Source organism: Tauraco erythrolophus, chromosome 4 (genome assembly GCF_009769465.1).
Source record: "Tauraco erythrolophus isolate bTauEry1 chromosome 4, bTauEry1.pri, whole genome shotgun sequence".
Lineage (NCBI taxonomy): Eukaryota > Metazoa > Chordata > Aves > Musophagiformes > Musophagidae > Tauraco > Tauraco erythrolophus.
This window is the reverse complement of record NC_141468.1, coordinates 38422995-38444982: the sequence shown is the minus strand read 5'-3', so window position 1 is coordinate 38444982 and position 21988 is coordinate 38422995. Positions and strand designations below refer to the sequence as shown.

The 21988-nt window shown below is 38.7% G+C and overlaps 1 protein-coding gene across 1 annotated transcript in view; it reads left to right on the top strand.

Moving 5' to 3' along the window:
• The window catches only part of TAFA2 (TAFA chemokine like family member 2), a 49495-nt gene extending 27985 nt beyond the window's left edge, over positions 1 to 21510 (top strand). The window contains exons 2-4 of the mRNA XM_086610343.1: positions 8325 to 8477; positions 9520 to 9644; positions 21424 to 21510. Of these exons, the coding sequence (XP_086466469.1) occupies positions 8325 to 8477; positions 9520 to 9644; positions 21424 to 21510 (365 nt within the window). The remainder of the gene's footprint in view (positions 1 to 8324; positions 8478 to 9519; positions 9645 to 21423) is intronic.
• Positions 21511 to 21988: the final 478 nt, after the last annotated feature.

The window sequence follows — 21988 nt, the reverse complement described above, 5'->3', positions numbered from 1 at the left end:
TTAGGTGGATATAACAGAAAATATTGAAAAATATTGAAATTAATTGAATGAAGGAACTGGACAGTGTATTTCTTTTCATGTATCTTTGTCTGACATTTAAACACCGAAGGCTTAAATGGAAATCCTGTCAGCTGTGGTTGCATAAGATTTTGATTGCTTAGATATGGCAGCCACTAACACTTACTAAACTATTGAAAACATGCAACAATACTCTGTGTGAGTGTACATTTTTGTGTGTGAGAAATTTTGCAAGTTTATTTGCATCCTTCCTATCTACAGTGACACACAGAGACTGATATGACATATTGAAATTGTTGAAGTGTAGCAGAAAGATAACCTACATTTATTTTCCATGTCAATCAGCATGAACAAAGCAAATAGACTATGTGAACAAGAAAACCCACTTTTTTTTCCTGGTCATTTAAAAGTAGGACAGTGATTTAGAGCCTAATCTGGAAAATGGTACATTACAGTCACTAATTCTATTTATTCTTCTGATATCAATTACCCCCTCTCACATTTGTTTGAATATTGTGGTACAGAATAGTGACTAATCACTCAGGGAAAGGGATGAAGTAGGTTGATAATCTGCTGAAATGTTGTTTGTTTTTCATTGCAGATGGTTATTAAAAAAAGTAGTTCGATTATAGTCCTTAATGCAATTACTCATGTGGATATGATTGACATGAATAAGGACTACTTATGTGCTTACTTTGAAAGACAGAGTCACTATAGTATTTCATGAGGGACATCTTCCTGATTATACCCAAGATGACAAAAAGGCCAAAGTTTATAGAATATTAGATGTAATATGGATTGAAACTCATGGCTAAGGGTAATTTGCATTCCTCTCCTTATTGCTGATCTGTTGGTTCTTGTTTCAACAAAAGATTTCTTTTTGTGAAAAGCTTTAAAAACCACACAGACACAAGCAAACAAAGCTTTGCACACTTTACATAGTCTCTCTGACCTCAGAGGAATTACTTTAACTGGAATAAAATAAAATACATTTATTTCATGTAAGAGTGCAGAGCTGTCGTGCTTGTACGTCAATATGGGAACTGATTTCCTCAGGAGGAGGTAATCATGTATCTGTGGCTCCCTGCTCCTGCTGCTTCCTTATGGCTGAAACTGCTCCTCACTAGTCTCTGCACCCAGCTGTAGAAGCTAAGCAAGTAGAGAACTAACCCCACAAAAAAATGGGGATATTTTTCTGCCAGTATAAATTCCTGGTTTTACCATTGTCACCACCAAATGACAGCGTTCATGCAAGCAAGGGATGAAAGAGCGCGGGAAAAGGGGCAAGAGATCTTTTTCTTCCAGTAGCTGTTGGTCATTAGATAGGTTTAGCTGTATCACGCAGTTATGCCGGAGTCTTTGCAGACAGCATATAATAGAGCCTTTTTGATGGTTTTTTTTCCACTGTTTGTACATAGCTACTGCAATGATGGAGAACCTGAGGACAGAAACAGTCCGTGACTTTATTTCATCTAGTCTATGGCAACATGATTTCTTCCTCCATGTTAATGGCCAGTGTCTATGTTATTGTATGACCTGTGCAACTTTCAGGAATGAAAAGATTCAAATGGCTGAGCAAATGGATGTCAGAATTGAACTTGAATGTCTAAGTGGCGAGGCTAGGAAATGATGGTCATAATGAGCAACGGAATTCGGAAGACTTTCCTTGATTTAATGCCAACTTTATGTATAACTGCATCTATGCTAAATACCTTGTACTTATATTTGTGAGTTGCAAAATAATAAATTTGAATAGTGTCATGGTTTGATGTGGGGGGGAAGATTCTGGTGGCAGAAACTGCCCGCCAGATTGGTCTCCCATCCCCCTCGGGGCTTGAGCCAATCGGCGCCTCTGCGAATTGCCCTATTTATGTAGGGACAAAGGAACCAGAAAGGTGTGCCTTTGTCCAGGAGCGAGGAGAGGGGAGGGGGGCACTGCTCCTGCACCCTGGCGCCCAGCCGGGCAGCAGCCTGGGCCAGGCCAGTGCCACCCACTGAGGATGGTGGCAGCGGAGCCGCTTGGGGAACTCCGGGAGAGCCCCATTCCTGGGGAGCCCACTGGGCCGAGTTCATCCAGAGAGGACTGAGATCTGAGAGAAACAGCCACACAGACTCCAGTTCAGTAAAGATGGAACGGGACGAGGTGTGCCAGAGCTGAGTTTCCCCTGCAACCGGTGGCGAGACGGCAAGCGGCCCCCTTGCAGCCAAAGGTGGTCCTCAGTGGAGCAGAGGCCCACTCGCAGCCCACAGAAAACCCACATCGAAGAAGAGGTGCCTGAGCCTGAGTACGGTACGCATCTAAAGTCTGTGGGACAAGCCCCGTTGATGGGGAGGTGTTTTGTTTAAAGGAGATGCCTCAGGACTATTGTGAATCATGGGCACAGGCAGAGATGCATTTAAAGCCTATATGACGACCCATGCCAGAGCAAGTGGCAACAACTTCCTAAGAATCCGAGACTGTGGTAAAGCCTGCACCGGGGAAATCTGATGGGGTAAGGATTGCATCCTGCAGGTAGGACTCATGCTGGAGAAGTTTGTGGATTTTTCCCCGTGAGTATGGGATCCACTGGAGCATGGGAAAATGGTGTAAGGAATCCTTCTGCTTTAAGAGAGGAGCGACATTAACAACATGGATGAACTGACCTGCACTCCCCCATTCCCTGTCCCCCTGCGCCGCTGGGGGGAGGAGGTAGAGCCGGGAAGAGAAGGAAAGGGGGATGGAGAGGTGTTGTTTTTAAGATCTGGCCTTGTTTTCTTTTTATCCTTTTAAGTAACTGGTTTTGCCTGTTTTTATTCTTTAATAAAGACCTAAAAAAGGTCCAATTTCTGTTAATAAATAGTTTTGCTTTAAGAGAGCTGAGTCTGTTTTGCCTGGGACCGTGGTTGGTGGGTGCTCCCTCTGTTCTTGTCTCGACCCTCAGTCCTTTTATTATATTTTTCTACTCTCCACTTTACTGGAGTGAGAGAGCGGCTGTGTGGAGTTTAGTTGCTGGATCGGCCTAAACCACTGTTGTGGGTTAGGCCGCTCCGGCAAACAAACCGCCCCCCCCCCAGTCGTTGACTCACCCTCCCCCAGCCCCAGGAATGAAGGAGAGAATTAAAGGATAAATGGGATACCCGTGGGTTGAGATAAGAACAATTTAATACAGATGATTTAATACACAGCGTAGATGCTCACCACCCCTCGTATGCGAAGCCCGTCTTGTCCCGAAGATGCAATCCCAGACAAACGCGAGGCCCCGAAATAGAGAGGGGCAGAAAGAGAGAGATAGTATTCCGAGAGTGGGAGTACTGGGAGAGAGAGGGGGAAAAAAAAAAAACAACAGAGCAAAAGCGCAGCAAGCGCAAAAGAGCAAAAGCGGCGAAAGAGTCAAAGCGCAAAAGCCCTTCTTCCCGGCTGCCCCTCACTTTTATCCCGGGCATGACGCTGCGTGATATGGAATACTAATTGGCCAGTTTGGCCCTCAATCTTAAGTTCCACCACAAATCACAAGGGGAATTGTGGCCCCCTTGTCCCAACTATGCTCCCCCCTTATCTCACCGTGCTTCTGCACTCCGGCACACTGAAAAGTCCTTGGAGTCTCACGTCCAACCACAGACATCAACTTGCTATCAGCATTCTTCTCAGAGCGAGCCTCTGAGTAAAACCAAAACACGGAGCTCTTCTAACTGCTAAAAAGAAGAGCTAACCCGGTCCCAGCTAAAACTGGGACACCCACGACAAATAGTAACTTACCTTCTCACCTGGAACAAACTTCTCACAGAAGTACAGGAGTAAGAGCCATAACTTAGTGTCAAATGCACTGTGCAAATAGCACTGAAATTTCATTCACCTGAAGGAAAGAAATATAAAGTTGCCATGAAGGAGAAGGAACAGGTAGAATTTATATATATTTAAAGGTCTTCTCTGTGCATGTTTAAACTTACTTTTTAAGGGCATTTAATTTTATGTAAAATGAGGAACAATAATTGCTTAGCTTTATTTTTTTCCAGGAGCATGATTACAAATAGTTAAGTTTTTGGTGTACCAATATCATATGGATTTATGAGATAGCTATTGATGATTTGACTACATGAAAAACGCTATGAAATTGGCAAGTTGATTACAGGATATACCGTTAATCGGTGAGATATGGTTATGCCTGTTTTCCAAGTTATGCTCTCACAATAAAGTGTTGCATCTTCTGGAACATAATATATACATATACATATGTGTGTGTATATATGTATATATAAAATATATAACTATTATGTTATGCATAATCATCAGGAAAACTTCACAGTCAGCACATAGATATTTCTGAAGTCTCTCTTCAGTCCTTCACATTGGTTTCAAGAAGGATTACTTGCATTAATAGAGAATGCAGGACTGAGTGTTTGCAGTGGTTTTGAATAATGTATTTCTTTAGGATTCCAGCAGTGACATTCAGTTCCTCAAACATTTTCTGCAAAGCAGGCAGCATACTTTGAAGTTCGTGTTAGGAGAAAAAGAAACAAAACCAAAATGTGAATCTCCTAAAGTACCATCCTCCTTTCATGGAATGGTTCAGTGGCTTAATGAAGTTAATTTGTATTACCATGTTAGAAATCCTTTATCTGTCATATAGAGGCTTTCATTTCACATGAATGTGACAGATACTGTACTTACTCCACTGGAACTTAATTATTTGATAGCGTAAGGAGCTGAAATCCCTACATTTCCTCTCAAGGCATATTCATTGCATGCTCTAGATGGTAAACAGAAACTAGAGGATGGTCAGCCTAGATTTTCAACATTTGAAATTGTGTTGGGTTTGTGTGGCAGGGTTTTGGTGGCAGGGGAGGTGCTACGGGCCTCTGTAAGAAGCTGCTAGAAACTTCCCCGACTCCAAATTGGACCCGCATCCGGCCAGGGCTGAGACAATCAGCATCTCTTTGAATGACATATTTAAGAAGGCACAAAGAAACTTGGGCCATGTGGGACCTGCAGCGGAGAGAGGGAGAAGGCAGACGCAGTTGTTGGTGTGGAGCTGCCCGGCCCCTGCCTGTGCCTGGTGGAGCTTGTCCTGCTGGGGCCACTGGAGTTCATCCAGCCAGTCGGCCCCTGCGTGGCTGCAGTGGAGAGAGGAGTGAGACGTGAGACAAACAACTCTGCAGACACCAAGGTCAGTGGAGAAGGAGGAGGAGGGGGTGTGCCGGAGCTGAGATTCCCCTGTGGCCTGTGGAGATTAACAGTGGAGCAGTCCGTGGCAGTGGAGCATTCTGTGAAGATCTGCAGCTGTGGAAAACCCCACACTGGAGCAGGTGGCTGCACCCAAAAAAGACGGTGAATCTGTGGGAAAGCCCACACTGGAGCAGTCTGTTGATGAAGGATTGCACCCCACGAGAGGGATCCATGCTGCAGCACTTTGTGAAGAACTGCAGCCCATGGGAAGGACTTATGTTGGAGAAGGTCATGGAGAACTGTCTCCTGTGGGAAGGGATCCCACGCTGGAGGAGGGGAAGAGTGTGAAGAATCCTCCTCCTGAGCAGGAAGGAGTGGCAGAAACGACGTGTGATGAACTGACCACAACCCCTGTTCCCTGTCCCCCTGTGCCGCTGCGGTGAGGAGGTAGAGCCGGGAAGAAGGGAGGAGTTGGGGAAAGGTGTTTGTAAGGTCTGGCTTTGTTTCTCATTATCCTCTCTGATGTGATTGGTAATGAATTAAGTTGATTTTTCCCCAAGTTGAGTCTGTTTTGACCGTGACCGTAATTGGTGAGTGACCCCTCCCTGTCCTTGTCTTGACCTTCAAGCCTTTTGTTGTATTTTCTCCTTCCCATCCCACCCATATTTTTTGTCCTCTCCCATTTTCACGTATCTTTTCACCCTTTGAAAAGTTTTCCGGTATTGTACATGAATGTAAGTCACTGTTTCATTTAATTACACTGTCTTTCTGTAAAGTCTTAAAATACCTGATTTTCTCTCCCTAATTACTACAAAACTAGTCTTTCAAAAGTTTTGTTTCAGTATGAACCTTTCCCTCACAGAATTTTTCAACAGCTCTTTTAACTGGCTTCCATTCCAGATGGCTACTGATGCACGTTGTTATTTTTTTTTTTTTTTGGCAGATATGTTATGGCATTTCTGTAGACCTGGTAGAGCAGTGTAAAGCTATTTAATAAGAGCGAAGAGAAAAAATTTCAGGATCAGTGATACACATCAGAATACAAATAAGACCGAAAACTAATACAGTGAAAAATTAAGTGCGATGAAGTTCACATCCTACCACTAAATTTACTTTCTTTTGTAGCTACAGTGTCTGGGGTTTTTGTGTACCTTTCATAAAATACAAATTAGTGAATTTGTGTTAGCAGATGCGAGTGTAAGATGTGTAATTGCCTATCAAAATAAAAATTAATGTGAAATTAGAAAAGCAGCATGTGTTTGTTCTACTGTATATTATACATTCAAAATATATCCTAGAATATTTTTTTTACAATATTCACAAATAAAAAAACTTAGAACTGTTTTATTGAGAAAAATGAATGTATTTATTTAAATTATTTTATTGGCATATATACCCGTGAAATTGTTTGGAAAATAATTAAAAGTAGTTTTTACAGCAGACTCTACTAGTAGCTGTAAAAATATTTGCTCATCATCAAAGGTATGAAAATATCAGAGATCGCAAAATTCAGGCAGGTAGTATGAATAGCTTTCTTCATCCTCTATTGAATTAAAAATGAGAAATAGTTAAAAAACAGAGAAAAGCATTTTTATGCAAACAAAGATCTTTTTTTTCCTCCTAGATTTCTGATTTATATGTAACATTTCAGCGTATCACAACAGGATGGATCATGGGTTAATTGTTCGCATCGTGTTACATAATTTCAGCTGTAGATGTGGTGGAGTCTAATTTAACCTGACATAGTACGATGCAGCGAGTGGCGGCAAAGATCACAGGCTGTTCAGTGGACTTTGTTCTACTGAAAAATGCATAATTGCCTGAATGAAATGTTTAGTAGTTTATGTTTGGTTGATGAAGATGCAGAGTCTAATTGCTGCCCGTGGCTTTTGCTTCTAGGCACATTCTTGGGGTCCATAGCCTACATCAAGTTTGTTTTCCTTCCTCAGGCCTTTTGGGAGCTGACACGGTGCGATAACAACCTCGTGGATCCAGAGATCAATGTTGGGCTCCTGAAAGCCTGTTAGTTGGGCCTTCTCCTCGTGGAAGCTCTCGTTTATTGTTTGCCATTAGGGATATAAAAGGTAGCTGGAGCATTCAGTACATAGGCTTTGCATAAAGTGTGCAAAAAGTTAAACGGCAGCAGAAATAGAGGAATTAGAGGTACTGTTAAAACATATATTGCTTTGCATAATTAATATTCCTCCCTATACAAGGTTTTAGGTCAATACCAGCTAAAGTTCAGATTTCCTTCTCTCTTCCTTCTGATGGAAATGAGCTATCCCCAGAAATATCTGATCTTGTATTGGTAACCACTGAAAGTTTAGTTAAAACTGCTTTTTCTGAACTCCAGATCCTTTGGTAACTGACTGCTGAACCAGAATGGGTAGTCTGGTAACTACTGTCTTAGCAAATTGGTCCTCTCACAGGACTCCAGTAGCATCATTCTGGCGATCAGTTAGAACAGCATGGGTGGAGGTGTTGGGTAGTGGATATGCGATAATGAAGATTGTCCTGTTGCCTCTCATATTTGAAAAAATTGATTCCCCATGTTCCTAGACTTACTTTACAGTGTCAGGCAGAAAGATTTAAAATGTGATTCCTCGGTAGATTTTATTTCTGGGTTTTGTTTGAAGGCTGTCCCTGTATTCTGCCAATTCTTCTCTGTCTGTAGGAAGGTTTTGGGATATCATATCAAAAACTGCATCTGCCCTGGACATAAAGTCTGGAGACATAGATTCTTATCACACGTGCATGTATGAGTATTTTAACATTGCTACACTTCCATTTCAAAGTTTCTCTCTCATGGAAAAGAAAAAACATACTCGGTAGACGTACACAACAGTTTATGGGAGTCCAGACATTAATATAGTTTCTAGGTTAGTTTAATGTTTCTGCTTCCTGCTTCACTGGAAGAGTCCCATATGCAGCCTTCTCCAATTGTTCTTCTTTAGCCAGTGTTTTCTGCCTGAGAGAGTTATACTACATTTGGAAAATAAATCAACTTTACATTCTAGTTCTAGTAGCATTGTAATTCTAGTTTCATGCATGGCAGATTGCCTCAGAGAGCCAAGTTTAATGCATTTCTAATTAAAAAAAAAACCCAAACAGTATGATGCTACCTCGCAATGTTATCAAATCGCTCGTCTTTTTATTTTCACAGCTCACCATGTTAAAACTGGGACCTGTGAAGTGGTGGCACTCCACAGATGTTGCAATAAGAACAAGATAGAAGAAAGATCACAGACAGTGAAGTGCTCCTGCTTCCCCGGGCAGGTAGCAGGTACCACCCGGGCAGCTCCTTCTTGTGTTGATGGTGCGGCTACTTCTATTGCTTCCTTTCATTGCATGTTCCTAGGGGGTTTTACTGGCTTCATGTCATCAATGAAAACTACTCCATTACAGTTAACTATTTAAAATAAGAGTAGGAAAGCTTCTGCATTTTGAAGGGCATGCCCAAGGTGACTGGGAGTAGGATGGGAAAAATGAATTATTTGCTATTACTCTGTGGAAATGGTAAGCAAAATTATTAGATGCCAGTGAAAGAGACCTCTTGAGAAGCTAAATCTGATCTAACTAACAGAGTGCCCTTGGGGTTGTATGAAATCCACTTAAAAGTGTTTATGCAAAATCTACATGAGCATATAATTTTCGTATGCTGCAGTCTTACATTTTATTTATAGATTTATTTTTATCATACAGGAACAAACAAGCAAACAAACAAAACATAATTCTGACTGTTTTTTAGTCTTTTTAGATCAACACTATTTTTCCTATTTGCAGTGCAATATTAATGCTTTACTTAACAAATCTGGCATAAGCCTATATGTTTTATTTGGGAAAATACTAGCTGATTTTTCACATCTCCTTCTCTGAAGGAGAAGTGGGATGAATTCACCCTTTACATGATCTCTTTACTGTTGATATGTTGTTGGCTGTTAGAGAAGCTGTAAATATGTCATCATTGGGCGATAAATTTAATCAGGCTATGCTAGACTATATAGTAGATCAGGCAAAATATACTAACTCAAAAGAAGAGATTCTATTTAAAACTTTGAAATCTGACTCAGCAAGAAAAAATGAGGGTTGGAAAAAAATGCTGTGAAATTAGTTCTTGAACTGCAGTAAATTAGAAAAAAAAACACACTGAAGAGGTTGACTTTGAAGCACATAGCACCTTGTGCAGATTGAGACCTATTTTGTTATGAAGGTTCTGAGCTGGCTGAAAGTCACAGACTAGCTCTCAGTCGATGTATTTTTTGCATTTTCCTGGAAAAGAGAATAAAGTTTGCAACATAGTGACATATTACAGTGTCAATTTCAACAACATGCAAACGGTTTGTTTTCCTTTCTTGTAGCTTCAATAGTGGAGCAGAAATGGTGGTGCCACATGCAACCATGTCTTGAAGGGGAGGAATGTAAAGTTCTTCCAGATCGTAAGGGATGGAGCTGTTCCTCTGGGAATAAAGTGAAAACAACCAGGGTAGGTATGATACCAACCTGACATGTTATCAACAAGTAAAAAAAAATTGCACAGGAAATTTAGTGCAAATAGAAGACATGAGATGAGAAGACTAAAGAAGTATGGGAAGAGAATCATACTGGGATTGGACTTCCTGGTCCTGCGCACTTTTCTCAGCATACTTTGCAATTGCTTGAACATGGTAAGCAGTGTGCCAGACCTTCTCAGGTAAGCAGTGGAGATAGTAGACGTGACCCCTTTTTCAACTACCAGTAATGATTGAATGTGTTATAATCTGATATGTATTTCTCCCTGAAACCAGTTGCACAAAGCCTATACACATTGCTAAACTTTTTGTTCACAGGATAGCAAACAAACGCATTTTTAACAATAACATGGAATTACCATGTTTCTACACAGAAACTGCTGAGTATGGTAAGCATTTGATGTATCATTCCAGTATGATCTTCTGGTTCTTTCCATCTTATATGACTGGGATTTACAAAAAAGTTTTGACAGTTTCAGTGAGTTTCTTTTCTCCATTTGACACTTTTTCTATTATTGGTTCCAAATTACATTAACAGAAGTACCTCTAACATTCATCATATACAATGCCTGAGAACAGAGTAAGCATGCTGTCATCTCTGCTTTTTAGTGGCTAAGAGAAACAGAAGAATAACAAATTCTTCAGATAATTATTAAGCACTCAAACTTCCTAAAACCACAGTGTTGTATCTCTATAGGGTCAACACAGTTCTTCATCAACATAAAACAGATTAAAGTACACTCTGAAGACACACATGCATGTGTGCAAGCATAAACACCTTCACCCCTACACCCCACCACACGTGCTGGTGACTGGTTTTGCTTGTAAGTATTTAGTAATTGTTTGTAGTATCAGGCCATGACTTGCTAGTGTGGTGTTTACTCTGTGCAGGTGTTTGAATGTCCATGTAATTTGATTAAAATCTTCCTTGCATAAGCACTAAATTTCTGGTACACCTTCATTGTAGTAAAATGTAGTGTGCACCGACTGAATTATATTCCTTCTGTTCCACAGAGATCTCTACATGTCTTCATTTCTGTATATATAAGACTTTAAAACATTTTGATATTCTTTGAAGGAAGGATACTTCCTAAATGTTTGATATACAATTCCACTCCTGAATCCTCTTTCAATTGTATTTCTACTGAAGCTAACCTTGCTTGAATGCTGCCCACGCTTGACTTTGTACATGCCAATGCAAATCTGATTATATACATGGAAAACGTGTGTGCATGTATAATATAACCAAAAGGTACTAGATAAAACTTAATTATAGTAATAGAAATAGAAAAAGAATTATGTGTGTGTGTTTTAGAATTTGTCCTGGTTACTGCTACGTGGCACTATTAGTGTTAAAGAATGCATGTAATTTTATAGTTATTGTGGGTGTTTGACAAGCAGTAAGGGAAAAATGTGGATCTGGATTACATTTCTGTAGGAAAAAAAGAGGTCACAAAAGGGGGAGATATCTATTAGAATCACCTTGGGGAGATTTCTTCCTAACATTTTTTCAGAAGATGGGTTTTTCTGCATTGGTCAAGGTTATGAAGTTCTGTCCACTGCTAGGAATCTAAAGAAGTCCAAGGCTCTTGTCCTCAAGGGTTTATGCCTCTGTTGCAGACTCATAGGTCTGGCTTTTGCAGGAATTGGATTTCTCTTGTCCTCTATGGATGGTAGCAATCCTCAGGACTTATTTTGTAGCTCTTCAGAAGTGATGCTATGTAAAAGCCAGCCCTTTTCTCTATTTGCCATCATACTTGCTGATTCAGTACAATGGCTGCCATAACCTGCTTGCAGATCTACCACCGCTGAAAGGAAAATACTAAAACCCTTAAATCACCCACTATTTGTTCTACCTTCTAGTTTGTCCAGATACCTTATGTTGCCCCCTTCTTCCTTCATTTCCCACACAGCTACAAAGCTGTTTTGAGACAATAGCAAATCTGAATTTAAATTTCTGACTGAAAATTGATCTAACTCATTGAAACCAGGTGGCAGGTGAATGAAGGTCTTTTGACATGCAGGGGGATGAGGTTTTAAGAGACATCATTCTGATGCCTAGAAAAATACACATTGCTATTAGAAATGTGAGTGATTCTTTGTGTTAAGAGAGTACTTTTCCCTAATATGTAGTGACTCCAATATTTTTGTAGCTCCTCTTTCTACTCCCCAAAGTCTATATAAATAAAAGGAAAAATTCTGGAGTGCTCTGTGGTTTCAAAACCCCCTTTTTTTTGAGAAAAAGAAAAAGAACTGTACAGAGAGTCAGTGTGAAGAAGTCATAAATAGCAAGTTTCTGATTGTCAAATGAAATAACCCGTATGTGATTATCATGTATAATGTAAAAGCATAAAGAAACAAAGGGAATAGAACAGCTTGGGTGATTTAAGTGTATTGCAGGAAAGCCTTGTGGAGGCTTTCCTGAAAGGTGTAAGAAAGTCTATATTCACCTCTAAACATTTTCTGTAGATTTCCCTCCTTCATGTGCAGAAAAAGTAGCCCAATTAACTGCTGAAGTACCATCTTCTCTTCTACAGGATACCAAGTTCAAAAGCAGCGCCTATGTTTCCACATCTCGAGCTATTAATAGTTAAGCATTATATTAGAGATAAAACCAGTGGAGGAAGGAGATATTTTGCTTGCCCACCTCTGTTAGCATATTTAATCACACTATTGTAAAAAATGATGATACCAACTTCTTAATACTTACAGTATCAATCACTAAGCAAAAGGCCAAGTGAATAATGGGAGAGAACGAATTGATTTTTAAAACTGTGGTCTGCCTGAGGTTTTGCATTTTGTTCAGATATGGAGGTCTAATACAGTAATACATGAATAATGAATTAGAAATAACATGAATATTATGGTACTCAGAATTCAAATGTTAAGAAGAGTCAGGTGGAAATTATTTACCTTCAGAATGTAAAAACAGGTATTATGGAAAGATTAAACTGTTTTTCCTAATTTGCCTGCGTATTAGTGGGAGAGGCCTGACATTAGGAGTTAACCATGGAAAAGGGGGGAGGCAAGTGTGTATGAATAAGCTGAGTACTGAGTTAGCTTGTGCTGGTTTAGAATTTACTATTTTGGGTCTATGTAGCTTGCAGGAGCGGAAAGGGAGAAAAGGCAATGACAATTTAGTTAAAACAGTGTTCCTGAGCATTATATCACAATAAAAGGATGTTCAAGAACACATTAGGAGAATTATGAAATGATTATGGGCAGAGCTGAGATTTACCAGGCACGTTGTGGCATTCTCCTCCAGACTGAGAAACTGTTGTGAGAGGAAGCAATTGAGTTTTTTTCTATATGGCTAGCCTCAATCTTATGATAAATAAACACAAAAATTTTGTCACATTGCCCTCTTTAAATGATGACAAAAGTGTTTAAAAAAGGGGAAAATCCAAAGTGGTTTTTTTTACCTTTGAACAATTTTTTCTTCTTACAGACTTTTTCTAATATAATTATTTTCATTCAAAAAACTGTCTTGGTCGTGTTTTCTTTCTTTTTTTGCAAAATAAGGAAAATGTCTTTAAAATAGTGACATATTCCCATCAGTTGAAAACTACAAAATACAGCAGTATTATGTATAAAATTGACAATGACATTAAAAAATTGCTAAGAGTTTGTATTAAAAAAGGAACCCTTTATGAAGGGTTTATGAAGACTGGAAAACAGTATTTTGCAGTCAGGTAAGAGCTGAGGAGAAAAAACTTTGTATTTCTCTCAGTTTATTCCCCACCAGAGGTCTCTGGATAGGGTTTTTTCTAGGGCAGATCCAGATGTCAGCCTTTACTTGTATTTTTAAGAACAGTACATTGCCCGCTATCTTTACAATAGAGACTGAATTTAAATAAAAACATCAGAAGCTGCATGTAACCTGTATGAAAGTCCCTGCTGCAATGCCTCCCCAGGCATCCACCCTGGGACTAGCCTGGAGCATGTCATGGCTACTGGACAGCCTATAAACCCATGTGTCTTTCCTGCAGAAACTAGAGCACAGGGAGACAGGTAAAATGTTGCATCCTAGGTCTCATCTTGAGACATCTTGTGACATGACTGAAGAAGTGTGCACTTGCACCTGGGAGTGAGGAAGTGTCCCTGGGCTGATACTTTATGAAGCAGTAGAGAAATAGGTATTGATATTTTTCATGTGAAATATAATAGAATAGACTTATTTCAGTTGGAAGGGACTTAAAATGACCACCTAGTCCAAATGCATGACCAATTTAGGGCTGACCAAGATAAAGCATGTTAATAAGGACATTGTCCAAATGCCACTTAAACACTGACAAGCTTGGGACATTGACCAGCTCTCTAGGAAGCCTGTTCCAGTGTTTAACCACCCTCTTGGTAAAGAAATGCTTCCTAATGTCCAGTGTAAATCTCTGCTGGTGCAGCTTTGAACTGTTGCATAGTAATGAAATAGTACCTTGTTGTTAAGCTTTTAGTTTGATTTGGTAAAATTGCTTGTGGAATGAGGCATATTTTAATGCCAAGTACTAAGTTCTGGGTAAAATATGTGGAGTGGAGTATACTGGACTTTGCTTGGGTTAGGAGTCTCTAGAGTGAGATGACTAGCCTAAGATCTACACTGTCTCTTTAGTATTGGAGAGAATTGTTCAATTCCAGAGGACTATTCATTTTGTCCTAAGATAAGGCAGTTGAATTATCTTCTGGAGGTGCTTATTTCTCCCTAATAACTCTAAAGGAAATCTGTGATGACTAGCTTACTGCCTAATATTTAGATACTTAATGTTGAATAGGAAAATGCTGGGTCAGAGACAGTAGGAAGATGATCAAAAAAGCCCCTTCATTCTTTGTCAGTTTGGGAAGCTTGGGATTTTGACCATTATCAAATGCAATATAATATAAGAGAAGTTTCAAAAATGTTGATATTTGGAAAATATGCAGCTATGAGCTAAATCAGTGAATCATACTATGACGAACAACATGTCCAGCACCTATTATTCAGCAAAAATTGGCGACCAGTGCATGTCCTTTTAGAACTGACTTGTTGATATAATACTACTAATACTACTAATACTAATAATATAAATTAACCAAAAGATCAGATGTAATGTATAGTAGATATTGATTATTAACCTCCGAAAATCTCTAGAAAGTGAAAGTGAATAACGTTTTCCTATAAACAAGGGAAAGTAGTATTTTCAGACAGGTCATAAAAGACCATCTTTTGGAAATGAGCATCCAGCTTCTGGAATAGCTGAGCACCCATACTTTTATGAAGGGCAGAAGAAACTGCAATTGTCACTCTGAAGACTGGCTATTATTTTTAATACGTGAGGGAAGCACACTGCAGAACAGAAAGAAATCAATATCTAATATATTACTATGTAACTATATGCCAAACCAATATTAGAAATAGAATACTGAAAAAAAATAAAATAAATATTACAAGGACAGAGAGAAGTAAAAGAGAAATATTACAGGGCCAAAAATAAATCCATATTGAGTATATTTATCTACATTCCAAATCCAAATCTGCTTTCCAAATCGATACCAGAGATAGACGACTAGTGTGAAAAGAACAGAAATACTGCCAGGATGGAGAGAAATCCATACTGAGAGTGTTTATCTACATTCCAAAACAATATTGGAAAGAACCTGAAGTCAGATATTTGTAATATTCCATTTAATCTAATTTTACATTATGGCATCCAGCGTTTGAAAGAAACTAAAAATTGAATAACATTCTTGGAAGAGGAGAAAGTGTACCGTCCCAACACACCAACTGGCTACACATGAAGCCAAATGGTGTTCAGTATGTGCATTCCACTACTCCGAATCAATGCAGTCCTGTTGCTATCCGCAAATACTGCTTGCATTTTCACTCTGTCCCCTCTTTCTCACTTGCAGATACTGGATTGTTTCTAAATTAATTACAGCTGTTGAAAGGAGAGGCAATAATTTTATTTATGTTTCAGTTTATGAAATATGCTGTTCATAACTGTTTCAGCACAAGGAGTGAAAGGACCTCTATCAGGTATCTTTACATACAAAGCTTTGCAATGGGCTACTGAGATTCCCGGTATTGGGAGACAGCATTAGTGGTGACTCAAGTACAACTGCTGCTGTCATAACCACTGCTTGAGTAAGGCAACATAATACAAGAGAGCTAAAATCTGTCCCTGGATGTGAGAAGAAAATGACATTTTTCTTGTAACTGAGCCTGACATCAATGTTAGCAAGGCAGCTATGTTAGTTGTTGATTTGTGCTTCTCTGCATGAGCAACAGATGCATAGGCTCTTCAAGCAACAGCAGAGGGGGAAAAATGGAAAAAGTAGTACTGTTTTTTCTGCCAAAGTTGAAAAGAAATGTTGCCATTGTGGTAGCCTCTTCCCTTACGTCTTTGTTCCTCTTTGTGCTCCAGGCTTTTCAAAAACATCAGTAGTAACAATACGTAATTAGAAAAAGCAGAAATTCATCATATAAACATTGTGTATAGGTTATTTTAGCATATTTCTGATAGGCCAGACAGTGCTAATAAGGCAATGTATTTCTCATATGACATTTTTTTCAGTGTAAAACTGCTACCAGCTTCCATCACATGGAACAATTTGCCTTTTGCTTTGACCACTGTGAAATATGAGATACTTACAAGATAAATCAATGATCTGCCATGTGTCAGTAGTAAATAATGACAGGAAGTGCTTTTCCTAATATTATTTAAGGGGCTATATGAATAAGTTAAGAAACAACCTCACTGTAAACCTGCTACATTCCCTTACCTCCCTTCAGAGCCTCTGTCTATAGACTCCTCATCTTCTACCTTAATTTCAGATGAAAATTGATGGGAAGAATACATATGTTTACAGTGACTAGCAATACCTTGTGGTTCATAAAAAGGATGCGATTACAGTGTAAGTAAGTGCATAGACTGTAGCAGAATATTACCCATGGAAAGGAGTGATTGCACTTGTGACAGCCTCTTTGTTGCTATGGTATCTCTTTCCATGCCTTTGGCTAATCTGTCACTATGAGAAATTTGCAGCTGTCTCAGCACGTTTCTCATTGCTAACTCAGAGACCCACTGTATATAATCTGTCATTAAAATAGCATTAAATGATGTGTACACATTTTCCTAAAAATACATACAAGTTTCAGGGGCCAAATGAGCTGGGTAATGTAGATAGAATGACATTTTCTGGGGTCAAGCTAGCTTTTTGTATCAGTCAGTATTGTTTTGATCTAGCATCACCACTCTTTCATATTGAAGCTCTGTATTTTTTGTAGGGCACCTAAACAGTAATCTTTTGGGACACTTGGACATTTTGATGCAAATAGTTAGCATTTCCAGCCAACGCATGTTACAAGGGATCATCAGTATCCAGGGCTACACAATTCAGTCAGTTTCTTAAACATAGCTGCCGTATACCCAATCTAATTCTTTAATGTGAAGTTGTCATGACTAGTTCTACCCTATGAAAAAGTTCCTGTTGCAAGTCAACATTTCACATGAGTTCAGGCCTGCAGCTTGATGATGTTTATTTGCAGGTCGCAGAAATCTAGACAAGTCATAGTCCTTTCTCCAAATGCAAAGGTACTTAAAAGTACCCATAAAACACAAGTTATGGTGAAAAAGATTAAAGGAAGAAGTGTTATGGTGTGAAATGTTATAAGCCAAGTCATAGACTGAAAGGTCAGTAAAACTGGTTGGGCAAGTGACAAGTTAGCCAAACATTCAACTTCCAAGACATTTCGGTTTCAAATTTTGTTTACTTCTGTTCTAACTTTGAGTCCTATGGATATTGATACTAAGAACTGCAAGAGAGAATGGATCAAAGGCAGTATTCATAGATACAACTCTTGTGGAAAGAGGGAGGCTGTTAATGTCTTACTTGAAAGAAAATAATTTCTAGGAACAGAATAGTGTTCTTATTTTTTATTAGCAATTTTTGCCTAGAATATTTGCAATTTTTCCTTATTTTTTTCAATCCCTTGCTGGATCTACTTGTGAATACACTGAGTCTCATCTCGAGCTATTCAGAAGGGTTACTCTATTTTTTTTGTGAGTAGACACTCTGTACAAATCACGAGAAATCAAATCTTTTGCAATCTCGTCATCACACTCACAGGGTGTTAGTAATGTATACTGTGGCTTAAACATTTTTATGAGGGAATAGTTTTTCCTAAGGTAAGACTGCAGCTAGCCTCTGTTACAAAGCATCATTTTAGTTTCTGTGGCACCCGAAAATTGACATAATTACTCTGAAATCAAAGGAAAATATTTCTTCAATATTTAAAGAAAAACGCAAATGGGTTTCAATTGCATGTCATTAATTAACTAATCAGTGATTTTTGCAAGCATGACTTTTTTCCACGTGGGAATTCTCCACTTCATCAGTCCAGCCAAGAGGTTTTCTGCCTTTGTCCCAAAAGAGTCAACTTGTGATTTATTTTTCTTTCTTTTTTTTTCTTTCCCCCCCCTCAATTTGTCCTTTGCTGGCATGTTTGAGATATTGACCTCATGTCTGAAGAATCATTTTCTGCCTCTGTGATGGAAAATAAGAATGAGTTCTGAAAGCCATATGTAAATTACTGGTTTTCTCCACTTTTGCACAAAGTGGAAAAGTCCTGACACTGATATCAAAAATGTTTCCACTCTCATTTGCAGCTCCATTTTCTGCCAGTTTCTTTGCCCTTTCACGGCTATGTAAGAAAGGTTCTTTGAATATCTAGCAGTTCAATTTTCCAGGGAAATCTTTGTCAGCTTCTACTACCTCAAAAGTTACCATATAGGAAGATGATATTCAAATATCAGTATTGTGTGAGTTGCGCTGGCATGCTCTAAAACTAGTGCTTCTTCCCTGTCTCAGCCTCCTTTGCAGTCTGTAAGGGGTTCTTTGGATCATTTCTGCAAGTCAGAAATGATACATTTTAGCTCAGAGGAACTGGAGTGTTTCGAAACCTCGCATTACCTACTACCTAAATAGCTACAGGCAGAATTCTTGCCTCTTTCTGTGGGTATTTGGCAAAGGCTTCACAAACTGTGCATCACTGCTTAGTTGCAGAACTGATATGAGGGCACGGAAAAGTGGCCCCCAATCTTCTAAAAGGTATTACTTTCAATTCTCCAAAATCCTATCGTTTTCTTGATGTATTTCCTTACTCATTAGGACTCTTTACAGAAAGCCTCAGAAGCACTGCCCTGTCACAGCTCTGCTTTTCTGCCTTCTAAGAAGGAAGGAATGAAGGAAGGAAGGAGATGGATAATAATATCAATTGGAGAAAGTTGTACAGAGCATTAGGCACAGTTACTGTTGGAAGAGCAAACAACTCACACCAGTTGAAATCAGATTATTCAGGTACTATTCCCTTGCAAAGTGAGTATGGTTGTAAATCTTACTTCTCCATAAAAATAACAAAGAACATCCTCTCCTATCTGAGAACTGTTCAAAATGAAGAAAAAATGTATTGCGGGGAAGAATAAGTGAAAGGTTGATGTCTAGGACTGAATTAATAAAGAAGAGGAACAACATAATATTAATTTCCATAAGAATTCCAAAATTGTTCATTTTTTTCATAACTTGTAGTTTCCTCCTTCTTGGTGGAAGGTGGAAAAGTGGATATCTTGGTGGATCCCAGTTTCATCTTAGGAAAGATGCTATTGCTTAATATGGAGAAAAGATTCCAAAGAACTTTCTATGTTCTATAAAATGGACTTTGAGCTTTATTCTACTGCATTTTTAGCATATACAGATGATTCCTTCTCAGATCTTACAGTCCTGACTATCATTCAGTGCCTTTCATATCTGCAGTGAGAAATGTCATAGAGCTCTGAAGTGGGCGAAGCTACAAAATATCCAGTTCACCATGACGTCTTTGTATGATGTGACCTGTAGAATTATATTGGCAAGACCTATAAAACCAGAAGTGAACACAAGAGTCTCCAGTTTGTGAAGATGTGTATGATCTCAAGGAAACAAGGGATTATGTCTAACCAACCTGCATCTACAAACTTGGTAGTAACAGAAGATTTGAGAATTTTAATGGAGCTGCATATTTTAACAGCTTTGCCTCTTCAGGTTCAAGAATGCCAGAAAATGTCTTACTGATGCCATCCAGAACATAGATTGTTCCTTCATCTTGAATTCAAGCTTTGTGGCTCAAGAACATGTCCTAGCCAAAAGAAGACCATAGGGCTTTATCTCTGCTTGTGCTGTTACCAATTTAAGCAAACGCACTGAAAAATCAGAGTAGTTGATCTTCTAGAATTTTAGATCTCTCTGTCCTGGCTCCTTATTATCTTTTCAGAGTGACCTTGGAAAATGAGAGCATAGCAAATTCACCATCTTCAAGGCATTATTCTAACTCCAGTTGTTAATAATAGATGTTCAACATTTTGAAAGTAGGAAAAAGGAACAGGAGACTTTCTCCTGGAATGCAACTTGTCAAATTGGAAGCTGATTACTTGCAAAGAAAATTTCTTTTTGGAGGGTCATTCAAGAAATTACCAGGATCCTTTTCTTCTTTCTTGAACTTAAAGAACACCATTGGTACTTACACTCCTGAAATTTGAAGGCAAAAACCTCTTCAGAGCCATTTGGCTTTTCCTTCATTACTTGAGATTTTAGAATATGAGCGTCTAATTGTGATTAGCTACTCTGATGCATTCATACTTACCTTGCCTTGGGTCACGTACTAGTCAGAAGATAACAAGAAGATGCAGATATGAAGACAGCTGGTCAGGTTCTTTAAGAAAGATAAATTAAATTGAATACCAAAGCAGGTTCTTAGTTACATTTCTGGAGTTATTTTTTTCCTTTGACAAGATGCATCTTTCCTGTGTACTGTGAAGTTCTAAAACAGTAACAAGGTAATCTCCAGTGAAGAGGAGTTATACAGGCGGTTGTAACTTTCACCTGGAAATCTCCATAGTACAGCATGAAGACGTTTCTAATCAGTTCAGGAATGATGCTGGTAACTTGCATCAGTTTACCATGAGTTCAGGATAAACGTCAGGGAAAAGCATCAAAACCATCGTTTTCTGGAACTAGTGTGCATTATACTATCTTCTTCCAAGAATACCACAGGAACTTGTGACCATTACATGTAAAAAATGCAAGAGATTAACAGTGAAATTTTGTCATCTACATGCAACTTCAAGCATGGATGGTGGATATGCTCTGTTTTGTGTTTTATTTATTTATTTATGAAATTGACAGCACTATTTCCTCTCTTCCCTTCTTTTTCTCTGATAACCAAGATGACTACAACTATACAACTATTACTTGAGAATCAGCAACCATAATCTCGACTACTTCTTAGTGAACCAGACCTTATTCCCTGAGCAATGAGAATTCCTTCTAATTGTTCATCTATGGCACCTTTTAGGTGAAAAGCCCTTGAGTCTTCCTTTTCCCTAGTTCTGTTGAGACAGGGTGACAAGAATTTTTCTGAAATCTTCCAAATCTGTCACCTTTCTTCTGTTTCTTATTTGTATCAGAGTGATGGCGTGATGGGTACTTATACTGGAGAAAGTTAAAATTAGATTCCCTTAAAATAATTTTATATTCTCTAAATGGGTACCCACTACTCTGTCAACATCCACTACTTTGTCTAAAATATCTCCAAGCATGCAAAAGTCTTCTCTTCATTTGGAGATTCGAAATGGATGGAAAGAGAGAGGAAAATAATCAGTGTTTCAAGGTGATGACTGATTCATTGTCTTTAAACATTTTTTTTTCCTGCCTGGATATTGCTCTGCTGTTTTCTAACTTGTTTTCTAGTTGTCTTATATTCCCTCAGCTGTGGCAGTATTCCTGGAGCCAAATGTGAGTGCACTACCTCAAAATGCTAGCAGTGGAAGCTGGTAAGCAAGTGGGGAAAAAATCACCAGAGGAATCTCTGAAGCTTGGGACAAAGGCAGAAAACACATCAGTACTCCACTAACAGAGCAGCAGGTACTCTCATAGAGAAGATAAATTTACAGGTAAGGAAATAATTTCTGTTTCTATTGTGGTCTCATCCGAATGGCTTGTTACTCTCCATTCAAAATCTCAGGAAAAATAACACACAATAAACATCTGAAGAAGAAAAAGATATCAAATGTGATGAATTTATACTACCTGATTTTTTAGTGGGGATAATTCAATCTGACCCAATTTCTGGAAATATGTATTAAAATATGAAAAATCTGTTATACCTATTAGAGAATTCAAAACCTCAAACTAGTTTTAAAACAAGGCTGGTTTTTTTTTGCCTTTATTTTTTTTCTCTCCCTTCATTATTAGAATATTAAACCAGGATATTGCTTGTTACAGGTTTTCCTGTCTAATCAAGAACAACAGTAAG